Source organism: Excalfactoria chinensis, chromosome 11 (genome assembly GCF_039878825.1).
Source record: "Excalfactoria chinensis isolate bCotChi1 chromosome 11, bCotChi1.hap2, whole genome shotgun sequence".
NCBI classification, from domain to species: domain Eukaryota; kingdom Metazoa; phylum Chordata; class Aves; order Galliformes; family Phasianidae; genus Excalfactoria; species Excalfactoria chinensis.
In genome coordinates this window covers 3,142,409-3,157,948 of record NC_092835.1, presented here as the reverse complement: position 1 = coordinate 3,157,948, position 15,540 = coordinate 3,142,409, and the positions used below count along the sequence as shown (strand labels likewise).

General features: G+C 42.5%; 1 protein-coding gene across 1 annotated transcript; it reads right to left on the bottom strand.

Annotated features, from left to right (window-relative positions):
• Nucleotides 1-12,799: 12,799 nt before the first annotated feature.
• Nucleotides 12,800-14,397, bottom strand: HSBP1 (heat shock factor binding protein 1). The gene is made up of 4 exons (XM_072346824.1): nucleotides 14,279-14,397; nucleotides 13,907-13,973; nucleotides 13,607-13,729; nucleotides 12,800-13,061 (listed from the first exon to the last, which is right to left on the bottom strand). Exons 1-3 carry the CDS (start codon nucleotides 14,321-14,323, stop codon nucleotides 13,608-13,610), a joined length of 234 nt encoding a protein of 77 aa, XP_072202925.1. The 5' UTR covers nucleotides 14,324-14,397; the 3' UTR covers nucleotides 12,800-13,061; nucleotide 13,607.
• Between the last annotated feature and the right edge of the window lie 1,143 nt (nucleotides 14,398-15,540).

The following is a 15,540-nucleotide window of genomic DNA, read 5'->3' as shown; positions in this document are numbered from 1 at the left end:
GTAATTTAAATACATGACATGGATTCTTGGGTATTAAGCGAAAGATTGTACTATGTAAAACAGTGATTTCTTCTTTGAAGGCAATTAAATCCTTCTCACAAGGGAACAAAACTGTGTTTAAAGACACCAACCACATGTGTATGTTTTGTCAAGAAAGCAGTAACACCTCAAACTGCAATGTATGGTTTTGAATGGCTTCCAAGTCTGGCAGTATAAGCTCTCTTGCACCTTAGAGAAATTGATTTTTCTGCAAATGTTCAGCAGATTCTTTTGATCATATCTTTTTTTCATCATGAACTAAAAAAAGAAGGAGCTACTGAATTGCTTTGTATTTAAGCAGCCATTCAGGAAGTCTGAAAGCATGTGTTTTATTTGCAACTTTTGACAACCTAGGGAAAGGAGGTGGGTATTCAATAGCTGTCCCACATGATGTAGCCTGTCCAAATCAATATATACAGTAGGAACGACAACAGTCTTGTACAAGTATAGTTGCCACCTGCTTTTTGGCAAGGACCATATTTCCTGGCATACAGCCCATTCATCTCCGAAATGCTCCAGCTGCTGATGGTCTGTTCTGTTTTAATAAGATGTATAAAAATCTCCAGATGTTTGTGAAGAACCAGCACAAAGGAGATGATCTATTTGACAGGCAGAATGTGAGGACGGGCCTCAAAAATACTCCATTGTGACTTTCATGATTAATATTGACGTGTTGAATTTGGCAGCTCTTCCTGAAGCAGTCTACTGGCAGATGGTGAAAGAATGGAAGGGGGTTGGAAAGAGAGGCAGAGAGACTTTCCACCTGCTGCTACCCAGTTGGTAGTCACAGTGCCTGGCATAGCTAGGGAGGAAGAGGAGGCTGGAGGGTAATATTGCTGCATGACAGGTTAGGTGGACTGTACGTTCTGGTCCTGCATCCCTTCTTTTGCTGATGACAAACTTAGGATGGGTCATCAGTTCTTCTCCCATAAGGGAAACAAGTATTCGTGGCCTCCTTCCAACCCGCAACAAATTACCATTGTTCTTTCAATTAATTTAGCCTTCTGCTTAGTGTGCAGCAAATGCATAATTAGCTCCAGGAAGACAGAAATGTTATTTCAAAAAACTGTTTGAAATATCCCAAAGAGGCATTCCAGAAGGCTTTACTCAATACTCCTTTACCTCCGTTCCCACTTTAATTACCAATGAGCCTCCTTGTTTAATGCTGTTTTATGGAGCTACTCTTTCCTTCTCTGCTGCTATTAGAAAGTTGCTGATCTGGAAAAACCATGGAAAGTGTCATGAGAAGAATCATGGCAGAATGAGCTCATTTTGAAATCGCTGCTCAAAACTACAGTGGAGGCTTGTGGGCTTTGTGAGTCTTTCACACCAAAACACTGAGGAGCGGGAATAAATTACCAGAAGAATGCTGCATCTGTCATTCTTTCCTCTGTTTGCTTGGGGAAATGGGACCAGTGTTATGGGTGAAACGTCACCTCTCTTGACTACGTGTTCTCTTTTGAGAGTGGAGCAGTGGAGGCATAGAGGCACAACATAAATTTCACTTTCACTGTAGTCCAAAATTGTGCTTATCTTGCATTTGTCAAGATGGAGTTTGAAATTCAAGTAAATATAAAGTTATTTTCCTTCACAAGTGAGACAACAATATGATCTGTGGCTTCTCTGGATTCCCTGCCTCACCATCCCTGGAGTCATAGGTTTTAGTAACCTGAGCTGGAGCCGGAGAAGGGCACCTGGAAGGATCCATCCATCCCCTCTCATGCACAGTGCCAGCCCTCAGGAGCAAGAAGATTTATTTCTTCACACCTGATGTGTGTTTATTCCGATTGTACCTCACTGAGCTGAGTCGTTTCCGAGTTTCTTCTGGAGTAATAAAAAAAGAAGGAAAAAAAAAAAAAAGCATTTTACAAAGAAAACGCAGATGCTACAGATTCTTGTTTTGCTTGAAAAGAAGTTCAAACTTTCCACATCTACTTTTGTAGGAGAAAGTAGGCCAGAAATACCATTCCATATTTGGTCACCAGCACTATTTCTTTTCCAGGATTCTGACCCATTTCTATTTTCCAGGCACAGGGCTTGCAGACAGTAAACTATCTTTAGAACATTGACCTGTTTGCGTTCGGTTTTGCAATACGTACTCAGAATATGTATGCCCACATGGTTTCATCCAGCAGTTGATGTGCACCCTGTGGGCTGGGCAGAAATACTGCAATCAGCAGTGACTTGAGATAAGAAGTAAAGGAGGCTAATCAGTCCAGTTTCAGTGCCTTGAAGAATCTGGTTGTTGTCTGGCCCCATATTTAACAGTCCACAAAGGTGCTGCAAGTGGAATGTGTCTATATCTCTCTTTTAAGCTGAGATAAAAAAAATCCTATCCATAGCAAAACAGAGCTGAAGGAAAAGAAGCAGGCCATGAAAGAGACTGGCTATGCAAAACTGATGGACTATGAACTTTCTTGCTTAATTATTGTAACTTGTGAAGTTAATTCCCTAAGCCTAAGCAAAGCATCTTTGCTGTCGGAGGTGTCTCTACATCCCCAGTGGATTACCCAAGTGTTTTACTTACACAGGCAGAAATCATGCAACGCCAGCTGGAATACAACTCACTGCTGAACTGGGAAGAGGCTCTGAAATGACCAGGGGAGTTTAGGACAGGAAATGAACGATGCTATTATGCCCAGTTTCAACTTCACAGCAATTTTTGGAGGCAGAATGTCAATATTTAGTCCACAGCTGGGCCCTTGGGCAGTCGAGCCTGATGCTGAAAGCACCCTGATTCCTGCCATCTGTTATGGCCCGGCAGCAGCACTCAGTGCCACAGTGTCTGATCATCTAATGACAACAAGGTGTAAGGATTTCTGTTGTACTTCTCATCCAGAACCCAGCAGATCTTCCCTTAACACTATGCTGAAGCGTTGCTTCATTACAGAGGGTAGGGTGCCATCTACTGAATCAGGATGGTGTGTTTCTGTAACTCCCACAGGAACATGAAATGATCTTGAACCTTTATCAATACATCCTTGTGCTCTCTGCTGACTGCTCCACTCCTTCAGTTCAGTCCAAGTCCTGCCATGTGTTCTGGTTGGAGCTGAACGCTGATGATGAATGACGGGTAGTAACAACACCAGCAGTACGTTACAGTCACGTGAGCTATTTTGAAAACCCATTATTCCAACCACTTTCCTGTCATTCTAAGTTACTATTCAACAGATTTAATAGAAAAGATCTTGATCCAAATCGCATATTTGTCAGTTTTTAGGATCTTTCACTGTTGTATATATGCTTTTAACCATCCACAAACAGCATTGAGTTTACTGCAAGATCCCACTTACCTCAGTGCTTCCCAGCTACACTTGTAAAGAACCACAGGGCACGGCTGATCCGTGAGGGGAAGGGAATACAGGATCCACCTGATGGCCCAGAATCCTGCAGTAAATGGAGATTGATTCTTAACTCAAACAAGCATTGAGCTAATGAATTAAATAGTGCATTCCTGTGTGTTTTCGAGGCTGTATACACCTGCTGTCTAAAGGGGAAAATGAATGAGATTTGCTTTTTTAATGTAACCTGGAAGGTTTGGTATCCCATGGGCTCTAGGTTCGACAGTTGTAAATGTTTTAATGTTCCTTCACTCCTTCCCTTTAGGCAATAAATCTGTTCCTGCTCTTTGGAACAGAAAAAAAAAAAAATCAGGGGATTGCTCTTGCTGTCATCATGAGGCTCAGACTCCTGCAGGTTTGTAGGCTGTCATTTGGAGGCTGCTGAACTATCTTGCTAAAGGCAGAGATGAGGAAGTTTGGCTCTGAACCTAACCAAAACTCAGGGGCTGGGCTGGGTCTGGCCTGTGGGTGCTCCCTGGTGTGATCCCTTCAGAAGCGATTCAATTCCAATGGCTATACTTGAAAAGCGATCAAATCAAAGCAATGCCTTGTGCTTACAAGACTTGTGTATTTTCCATGTCATCCAGCTTTCTGGGGCTCTTAAAACAGCAGTGAATATTTTAACTGAGGCAAAACTCTTGAGCTGTAATAAGCTCCTGTGATCAAAATGTAGCACCAGGTCTAGGATGCCTGCTCAGAAACAAAGATGTTTCTGTCTTTGAACCTACAAAAGCAGTTCCTCTGTCTGTTAGTAAGGTTTTTGCCACCAAATTGATGATTCAGTTCCATGCGTGAGAACAATATGAATCTGTTCAGTTAAAATTGCCCTAAGACTTGGATTTGACAAACAAGTTTTTAACACAAATATTGACCCACCTGACCTGTTCTCTCTGGCTTTAGTTTTCCACCTTTATATGCATCAGCCAAAGCCCAGAGGATGACAGGTTGAGCATCATCTTTGGATCAGCCACACAGGAGGGTCTGGTGGGAGTGCTCCAGAATCACAAAACCTCACTGAAAATTCACTGAGCATCTGCTGGAACTGTCAGACCGAATCTGCCAGATATGAGAGCATCAGGAACAGGCTGCAGGATTAACTGACTCCTCAAGGTTTATTCTAGCTTTTTTTTTTTCTATGATTCTAAAACCAGGAAAGCCTTAATGTTTCATAGTTGTGGTCTGCAGTTCCAATTCCCATTTAAAAGAAATGGCTTTCAAGTAGGCTGACGTTGTGTGGCACGTAGCCTTTCCCAGCCTGGAAGAAGCCTGCTGTGAGTGATTGTGTATTTATGTGATGCTGTGGAAGTGTGCTCACCCTCACCTTGGAGCTGGAGGTGCTGCTTACTGCACCCAGAGGTGAAGAACACATCTTCATCCTTGCAGCGAGGATGTGTGCCCTCAACCCTTTCTCCCTCTGAGAGCTGAAACTCCCTGTTGATCTACAAATACCATTTTTTTTCCTACTCAGGCTCTGTTAATGCATGCTAACCTTAGAGTAAACAGTTTTTCATAGAAAAATTCCCTCGGGACAACTTCCAGCTTGATTTTTGAGGAGTTGCTTAGCCGTAATCATGCAGAATTCTCTGGGTTTCAGGCTGCGTATCTCCTGCTGAGGTGTTCTGCCTGCTAATGATAGGAGCTCAAGCTGTTCATTTTGCCTAGGCAAGGGCACTTGAAGGACAGCTCTCTGCTTTTGCCATCCCTCCATATCTTGTATGAGACAAACTGCAGAACTTTGGCAGAGTAAGCGCTGCAGTCCCTTTCCTTAGTAAGCCTGCTTCTGAGAATTGATGGGTGATACTATCAAGAATGAGCCACTTGTTTCTGACTTTTCTAAGAGGTTGATGTAGGAAGATTTCCATCTTCTTCTGAAAATGGTGAGAAAAAGAGTAAGTGATGCCCAAAGTGAAAGCTCTGTCCTTAGAATGAAGATTTACTACAGAAACACCAGGCAGATACTTAAGAGTGGATTTGGAGTTTGCAGTGAAAATAACAGTTCACTTAGTTCCAGGCAAAGCTCTCTCCTCCAAATTATCTGCTTCTTTATATAGGAATCAGGTTTATTTTAGCAGGCTGCAACAGCTGTACTGTTGTAAACACAGAAGAGGCTGTTCGAGTCTTTGCTGTACCACTTAGAAGCATTGCACTACACTTCTGCCTTCTCCAAAGCAGACTGCATCCTTGTAGAGCCCCGCTCCAAATGATTCTAAGTGGCACTTGGGTCATCCACACCTTCATGCAAAGGGGAAGGTACCTCCACCTGCTGTGCTATGAGTCAGGTACATGTGCCTCCATCACCCCGTGCCTTCCAAGCAGCCATCTGTAAGTCTTTCCTCAGAAAATTCAAGGTTGTGAACAGTTTGCCCACCGTGTCTTCCTTACAGAGCATAAGCATGCATTATATTGCTCTTCTAGACAAGTGCTCAGTTTGAGATGCCTGGCAATGGGCATTTCAATAGTGGACTCTATTTATACACAGTGTATCTGGAACAACAAAGGGTAATGAATCACTTTACTGGCTGTATGCATGCAATTAATACAGCATTAGTAATACAGGGGATGGTAGCCCGTGTTAACATTGCCTGCCAGCTAAATTCCAATACATAATTTTCTGCTCAAATTTCACTCATTTATTTGTCAGCGCTCGGAATACAAAATAATTTGTCCTGCAAAAGTGGCTCTATCTCCTTGTTAAGCTGGCATGTTGTTCCCTTTGGTAGTGAAGGAATGAAAGTTGGGGCTATGTTAGCAGCTCCAAAACATCTGGCTGAGCCAAGCCCTCTGATATCTCCTTGTGGCAGAGTTGTACACAGCAAAACAAAGTCAGCACAAGGAATAGAAGACTGGAGAAACTGGAGTTGTGGGGAACACAATAAGGAAAATAAGATTGGCAGCTTCAGGCCGAGCAGCTGGGATCCTGAAGTTTCTGCAGCATGGGATGTGGTGACTGCTGGCTTGTCCCACTTGGAGACAGTTCATATTGAAGAGCTGTAGTCAATGACAGATGATTTCAGCATTCATTGCAGGTGTGACTGCACCTACATATTCCCTGTAGAGCTCCACATTCACCTGATGCTGATTAATCATTCTTTCTAGGTTCAAAACTTGGGGTTCAGAGGAGAAAATCTACAGCAGGACCCAGCAAGGTGAGTGCATTTGGGTGCTAAACGTGGCTGAGAGAGATTTCCAATTCCAATCATGACTTTTCCCAAAGTATTTGTTCTGCCCTATCAGCTAATACAGCAATGGTGCATATATTAACATCCTGGAATTGAAATAGAGATCAAGGGCATGGGGTATAAATTGGTTTTACAGCATAATGTTAAATAATCAAACCATACTGGAGCAGCCTCTGTGACAAAATGACTTACATTTTCGGTGCTGCTTTTTAAATGTGATTATGCATTTTAATTGTTTAACTCCAGTCTGTGGAGTAGTTTCAAAGATGTTTTAAAATAACTTACAGCATGAAAAGCCTCCTGATCTTTAAATACACCTCAGGTTCAATAAATTTGTTTTTAATTTCGTGTGATGTGTGAAATAATAATTTTGTGCAGTGCTTTCAGAGAGGTGGAGAGGGATTTCATAAACCAGGCCGGGACAAGGAGGATACAGCTTTGTAAGGGCAGTAGGAATTTCCATGCTGCTTCTCGTTGTGTCTCACTATAAGAGCACAGTGTGTTTGGAAGAGCAATGCACTCCTGCTGTTCTAAGCCTCAGAATGAACAATGCTATGGTATAACGGGGCTCCAAACAGAGATATGAAGGTGGCTGGTTTGTCCTGCTCCAATCCTTCAGCCATCCATCTCACAGTCATCTCCCCAGAGCAGAATTCTGTCCCTAGCTCTAGGGGGTCCAGCTGAATGAAGAGCCACTGACAAACCTCATTGGCTTTGCTCAAGCCCCCTCCAGATTCCCTCCCATGAACATGAGGCAAGAATGGGTTAATTTGAGACACAGCTCACGAGGTCAATAATGTGTGAAAGCTGAGATGGAATTCTGCACTCTATTTGTTTTCAGTCCTGATAATTTAGTGAGCAGAAAATCGTAATTCACAGTGCTAATTGTCAGTATTTTTAACCAGATCATGGCTTCAGATACTGGAAAGCTTTAAAAGAAATAACAAAACACCATCTGCCTTTTTTCTGTGATTCTGCTAAATGTTTGTGGATGCCTGTTGTTTTAGAAGTTGAAAATCAGAAATCAGGGCTGTTAATGAAGAAAAATGCAATTTTTGTTCCTCTTCATGCAATAAATTAATATCAATAATTTGGAAAAAAAGGCTTGTGAGGAATTTCCAGAGCAATGATTCCTGGTTAATTGTCTTATAAGAGGCAGCCCGTCCTCAGTTGCATGGAACACTTGTTGAATGTATTAAAATGACACATCTATTTGTAACCCTCTGATAGGAACCTGATTAAATGTTTTGCCTGACTTGCTGGAGATCCAGCCACGTCTCTTCTAATGAATGTCGATCACATTTGTTGTCAATTTTTTGCTGTCCCATTAAGTTTTTAAGATGGTTTGGTCTATTTATAACATGTTTCTTTGTGTATGTGTTAATAGGAGAGCTGGCTTTACTAAAAAAGTGTGAGGTTTTCTTTGTTATTTTCTTCTTCCTCTTATATCACATTAACATTCATTGACAATCATTCCTCCAGCTGCTGGAATGAGGGATGTTTATAACAGATAATACCGTGGCTGAGGTCTTTCCCTTGTGTCTCACAGCGTGCATTCAGGCATGCAGGCACTCCGGTTGTGTTATCTTTGGTGACCAATCATGTTCATACAAAACCTGCTGCTGTGTAGAGCCAGGAAGAACTTCAGATCCTTTATCCTGAAGAGCTGGTGATGAGCCTGGAAGGTCTTTCTGGTTCTTCAGAAGTGAACGCAACCCTTGCAGAATCAATGTCTGCAAAGATCAATGACATCTGCAGTTCTGAGCTGTAGGTATTTACCTACTGTAGTGTTATTATTTCACTGCTTTTAATTCTACACTTTTAAAGATCATGTATTCAAGAAAGGATTTGGCTGAAATTCTGCCTTACAGTGTAACTGGATGGGGCACAAACCTTGTTCTTATCGCAGTTGGCCAGTGAAACGAAGAGTGCTGTGCTGTGGGGCAGCCCCTGGGGAAGGAAATGGAGCTGCCTCTGGGATGTGCTGTGTGTCAGAGCTCAGACAGCTGCTCCATCACACACTCTTCTCACCTGGGTCCTAAGTACACAGATATTAGCAGACAGCTCCGTGTCTTCCAGCATGTCTCTTTGTCATCAGTTACTCTAATTTTCCCAAGCTACGCAGTGTCTGACCTGGATAACACTGGCCTCCTGGTGTCTTCGAGTGTGAGTGAAAACAGCTTCCAGGAAAACTACCTGTGTTGCTCTGAAGGAATCTGACATTTCTCTGCCAGAGGATACAGACAGCTGGGTTCAGTGGTTTCCCCCAGTGTGGTGGCAGAGGTTTAGATGTGAAAGTCTTTTCTAGCGTGCTTCAAAGGGATTTGGTCCTTAGAAAGAAGTAAGTGAAATATTTATTAGAGCTTTATGGGAGTCAGAACTTCTATTCCTTGTGAAGTTTATATTCTAAGAGGAGGAGGAATTGGACTGAGCCGGGATGTTATGAACAAGCCAGAACATATCTTTTGCTGGGATACCTTTTGCTAAAGACAAGCAGACTATAGAGCATTATTTTTCTGTGTTTTCTGTACCTATAATAGAGGTTTGCACAAACGGACCACAAGTCTTCTATTAGGGATGTCACAGGGACACCTCTGGTTCTGAGACTTCACAATGAACTACATCCCCTCCCATTCTCCAGGTGCTGTCTCAAATAGGATTCAATCTCTTGAGCAAGGAACGTGTATGCTGCAGCTTTGTAAACTGAAGGAATATTTACCTGTGTATTTAACTACCAGGGCTTCGTAAATAAAGTCAGGTCTGTAGCAAAACAACATAAAAGAACATTTTCTATTAATATACGCACGTATTTTCAGAGAGACAATATTTGTTTAACAATTCTTATCTCTAGTGTGCTTATATATGATGTAGAGTTTTTATTCCCATGCCTTATTTTCCCAATGACCAAATTTCATTACCTTTACATCAGATAGAAAAAAATTCTCTGCAAGCAGCAGGCCTTTCAAAGCACAGCGAGGCTTAAGGCTCAGGAAGGGATTTGTATATTCCATTAATTTCCTTAATTGTAAACAAAGCCTCGGTGCCCTGTGTAAGAACCACATTTCAAAACAACGTGTGGCTCATTAAAGTCCTAACATCCAAACTTGTGGAGTAAAGGTAACCAAATAATTAATCTAAGTAGTGTTCCTTTGATGAGTGAGTGTGTGCCCACTAGAAGGCACTATCTGCTAGAGTTATAAAATAGAGTGAAGAGCTTCATGTAGAGAATTTCACATGAAATGTCTCCAGAACAGCAGACAGGTGCAATTTTAGGGGATGGACTGTTGTTGTCTAACCTCGGTTACAGCTATTTCACAGCCAAACCATAAGGAATCAAAATTATTTGCTTTCTGGAGTCACACTGACAGGTGTGTTTATCATATGAAGGAATGAATTTCTTGAGCCTTCTTTAGATAAACAGTGAGCACTCCGGGCACTTCCCCAGGGTTTGGAAGAAAGGAGGGTGAGGTCTCTGTCTTGCTGATTTCCACTGTAATCTCAAGACAAATCAATTTCCCATGCCTTGTTCCAGCTACAGAAAGGAACCGAGTTGCTTATTTGGAGTGTTGAGACTGTAAGCCTAAAGGAAGTCAGGTAACATGAATTTGCACCTATGCTTCTTGTCTCCCTTGACAACAATGAATTGCAAGGTGTGGTTTTAGTCATTCCTTCTGAGCTCTGACCTATGTCAAACAGCAGCACAGGCCACGGTACTTACCAGGAATCTGAGGAAAACTACCTGGGTCCAACTCAGGGACAGGCAAGCTTTGGAACTAGCTCTCACAGACAGCAGGTATCATAGCTCAGTGTCTCTCTGGCCTACACCCAGCTTCATTCGCTGCACGGACCACATGGGGTGAGCTAAAGAGCTCTCTGTATGCAGTTCTATTTACTGTCCATTGTCTTTAGAGTAAAGATTAAAGATCCACTTAAGATCTCCATAATTCTGTATCACTTATCAGTTGGCCTGAGTGTTTCGAAATTGAGATTTATGTTTTGGATGTCTGTAATGGGAGTATTGCTCCTGCTGTAAAGATAGGAATCAGTACAGCAGAAGAGATGAGACAGAGGTTTTAGGTTTTTTCTGTTGCCCAGTGTGAGATCCTTAAGCCAAAGAGGGCGGTGGTAATGAAAACTTAAGGAAGTACCGAGAGGTAAGAGCAGAGACAAAGGAGAGGAACCTGGTCAGGAGCAGGGTCAGGGAGATTCTGCCTTCTCTATCCTTAGTTTGTTTTTCCTTTTCCTCATCAATGCTGGACCCACAGATCTCTGTGTATTTCTGTACCTCATGCTTCTTTTTGAAGAATATATTCACTATCCCCTCACCTGGATACCAGCCTACTAAGGAAGGGAAAGAAGAGGAAAAGGACAAGTTTAAGAGAGACCATCTTCTATCCATCTCAGCTCCTCCTAGATGACACCTATCTGAGCAGAAACCCCCTCCTCTCTTGCAGGCAGGCAGCAGAAATGATCCACAGGCAGAGCAGTTTAGCAGGCACAGCATGGGTCAGCTGTGATTATGAATTATTATGCAAGTCTGTACAAAACTGCACCAGTTTTGAAAGCTATGGTGGAAGATGCATTTTCTGTTCTGCAAGGGAATTGAAGTAGGATGCATTTAATCAGCAAACAGTTGTGAAAATAAACTGTAAGAGGTAAATACGTCAGTAACAAAATACAACGGTACGTTACCATGATGAAAGCAGACAATTTGTCTTTAAAGAAAGTGGTTATATGGACTTAAATATAGAGATAACTAAACAAAATATGCAAGCCACGGCTTCAAATGACAGCCCTACACAGAACTACAGAGCATGGCTTAAATGAATATATGGAATAATTTTCGTGGTTTCTGCTGGGATAATTTCCCGTGCATTTGGTCTATAGTGTAACTATGTAGTAAAAGGCTGATTTAGCATGGCATGAATTGTGCTCAGCCATTTATTATACAGAATATATCTGTACGCTAGTCTATATCCTACAGTGATTGCACTCAAGTCTTCCTATAACTTATAAGTAAATTACAATCTCTTGTGTGAGATTTTGCTTTAATATACATAACCTGGCTATTTGACAACACATAATTTATTAGATTTTTCATGACATTACAAATAGCCTAAGGCTGGTGTTACAAGATATACTGATACAGTTCCTATGTTCACAAAATTCCCCTATGAGTTTTGATTACAATTTCCTCTCAGTTTGGAAAAATGACCTGTCATATTGCCTTCATAATACACAGGTACTAATTTAGTGGCATTCAGAGAGCAGCCTTAAGTGGTCCACACGTAACTGCTGACTGCCACCAGTGCTTTCTTGCGTTAATATTTCAAGCTGCAGTAGGATTGTAATGATTGTCAGTAATATGCGACATTGGTCATTTTTCTTCACAACAGTGACACAGTACAGACTTCTCTAAGAACACTTTTCATTGCCAAAAGACTGTAATGTAATCTGTTGAATGTCAGGCCCATAAGTCTGGGTGTGATTGTAAAACCAAACACCTTCCTAAACCAAGTGCTTTGCAGAGTTCCAGCTGTTTGTTTACTCACAGTAGCCAGGCTCTACAATTCTAACTGGATTCTCACCTTCTTTGTTATTCAATAGATTGTTGCTTTGTTTAGCAAGCTTGGTTTTATACAACAGATCAGTGACTTAAACTGCAAGATCACATACAGAATTTCCCACAAAATCCCATCCCTACTCTGTAACGTATCAATGTTTTAATTACTATTGTTCCAAGATGCTCCTAAGTGACACACTGTCAGCTTCAAAGTGTAATTTTACAGTGTTACAAAACCCGGAATCTCATGGTGAGATTTTTTGTAGCTGAGAATTCTTTGTCTCTCTAACAGATCAAATGGCAGTGGTAGCTTTGCTGTGTACAGATGTCTCTACTGTTAAGCACATATTTGTTTTACGTTCTAGGAACACACAGGTATGGTAATATCAACATGAGATATGATTTTGATATTCAATGTCTTATGTTTCCAAAATCACCTTACTTACATTTATGAGGAGAAAACAATGCAGTCATCCACTAGTTGAGAGAATGATGCTTGGACCTAAAATCAATGCCAGATTTCAAACTTGTGCTTCACCCCACAGAATTACATAGGACAGCTCAAGATCTCCACTGGCCAGCAGTCACTGGCTGTGTATCTATCAAAAGTGAGGTGTCTAGAAAAAGTATAAGAGGGAAAAAAGTGACCTCACACCAGAAAAAAATACACCCGGTAATTGAGATCCATAAGATCTGTGTTTTAATAACAACTAATTGATCCTCATAACAAGAATTTGAGAGGTGAAACTACAGTACACAAATTGAAATATAAACTAACCTATCCCTCGCTATACAATATACATTAAGAATGCAAGCTCTGTAACAATATAAAAATGCTTTTACACACAGTAGTTGCGAAAAGCTCTTCTGTTAATTCCAAGGGCTTGTAGAAAAAAAAACACCAGAGTCTTCCAGCATTCACCTTAAGTTATTGGCAACCTGTGGGGGGGAAAAATAACAAGAATATGATTGAGAAGAATTTAAGAAGAAAGACATTGATCAGCAGTTTTCATTTGTGAGTTTCAAGCTAAGGAAATTGGCACTGATGGGCAAGGAAGCCCATAACAACTTGTGCTTTTTGTCTAAGCATGTAAAATATAGATCTCTTAACATGCAAGTGTGCCTGGTTCAGGCTGCACAGTACTTTAGATATGACCTCTGAATTTCAGACAGAAGGGGCTGAGACATCTCTTATTTAACCCCCTCAAGAAAGGGTTCTCTACTATCACGTATTCATTTGTCCATTGCTTTCCACGGATTAGGAAAATTAAGTTCTGTATTGAACCAAACTCATATATTGTAACACACAGCCCCTGCTTCTGCTGGAATATTGGCAATCTTGCATTGCCCTCATCTGGCGAAGAAAGCTTCATACAGACTCTTGTGTTATAAGGAATTTCAGCCTATCTCACAGATAAAGGAAAAGTTCTTTTTTTGCCTTTTAAAGTCAGTAATTTCAAGTGACCTGAGGCGAACCGTCTCACCTTAACTCTTGTTAGCAGTAGCCGGGGCTTTGTTCTCTCCTTCCAGTTCTTCGACTCCTGCCTGTGTCATCAGGTCTGCTATGTTTTTCTCCAGGTCATCTATACGGCAGCTCATGTCATCGAGTTCTCTGGTTAAGGGCTATGACTGCAATCGGGTTCTTGGTTTTGTTTGGTTGCAATGATGGCACCGCTCAAACCGCTACATCTGCTTTAAACGTACCTTACAAATCCCATACAGACACATAAACCCACTTCAGCATTCAAAGCGTACAGCAGCCACCTGGCTTTAGGAAAGGATATTTCGCCCGATTATTTGGTCAGACATGGTTTGAAACTTGTCCTGCATTTGCTGAAGCAACGTCTGCACCTGAGAGAAGGGGAACAAAACGCAGCAGCCTGCTTTGCATTCCTCACAGAACTCACCACCATGTTCATAGCGATACGAACACACAGTGATCTGTACAGCACAGCTCCGCATCGCGTTACATTCATGTGCACACACAGAACGAAAGCTTATAGGGATCCATTTAAAAACGCAGACAGACAAACCCGGAGCAGACAGACAGACAGACAGACAGGAGCTGCTTCCCACTAAGCAGCCCAGGCCGCCAGGGGCTCCTCCAGCTCCCGCCCCTTGGGACGCCGCGCTCCGCCGGAGCCGCCATTGCTCACCACGGCCGTGAGGTCCTGCACGGTCTTGGGGTCCGTCTCCGCCATGGCCTCAGCAGCACACAGCAACGGCACTTCCGGGCCGCGCCTCGAGACTTCCGGCTTAGAGCTCTCGCGAGAGAGAGGAGGAGTTCGCGAGGCATTGTGGGTAGCGCGGTCACGCGCTCTCAGGCGGGAATGGCCGGCGGCTGGTTGCGTCCCTCAGAGCTGTTGGGGTTGGAGGAGCAGGATCAGCGCGGCCAGCCGCCCGTATAGGGTACAGAGTGCAGCGCTGAGCCACGGCCCAGCAGGAATGGGCTCTAATATCCAACCTCAGCCTTCCATTAAGGCAGTTCCCTCTGCTCTGGCCGGGCCTCGTTGCCCTCCATCACCATCCTGTGGGCTGTGAGCAGGTCTGTGTTTTTCAAGGCAGTAAAACGTCTTTATTTCCCATTAAGCTAAAACGTAATCTTATGCTTAGGAGAAAAGCTTCCCACATGCTGAGATAGGGTGTTTTTTTGCTGCTCTTTAAAGGTAACTTTGCAAGTTGGGCACATGATGAGCATATTTTGTGGCCTCAGGCGGTGCAGTGTGAGGCAGCCTTCACCTCATTCAGCATTTAGTAGGAAAGGAAGAGCAAATAGCAGCGTGGAATGCATGAGGTTGGATGCATGTCTGCCACAGGTTAGTGGTCCGGTCCTTAAGGGACTGCAAAGCTCCATCCACTGGATTTTCACAGTAGGGGATGGATGCGGGAGCAGCGTTTCCTAAGTGCAGATTCATGGGCTTTTCAACCAAAGCCACGCGTCTGTAGTTTGCATCTGTGAAGGGAATGGATGTTTACACAGCTTCGTTCTTATGTACTGCAAAACGATGTAAACAAACTGAAGTCAACAGAAACACTGACGGCGTGTTGGTAAATGAAGAACGTTTCCCATTAGTAGGGGATAATTCCCACATGCCTCGTTCCTAGTGGAAGCGGATACACTGGCATGTTCAGCCTTATATAACTGCTAACAAATGTGAGATGCAGGGCATTTGCATTATTAATGTGCCTTTTGAAACACTGCAGTAGTAATAAAAAATGCAATCGAGTGCTAGTTTGGGGAAACGTTGTCTGTTTAAATGTAAATATAGCTTCTAGTTCTGAGAAAGGCTAAGAAATTAACTCCCATTTGTTTGTTGGATGTGTTTACAAAAGACCATTGTTTTTATGACCGTTCTCTGAGCGACATCATCTACTGCTTTGGTAAGGCTGTCATACATGGTCTGTAAATGCACGTTGA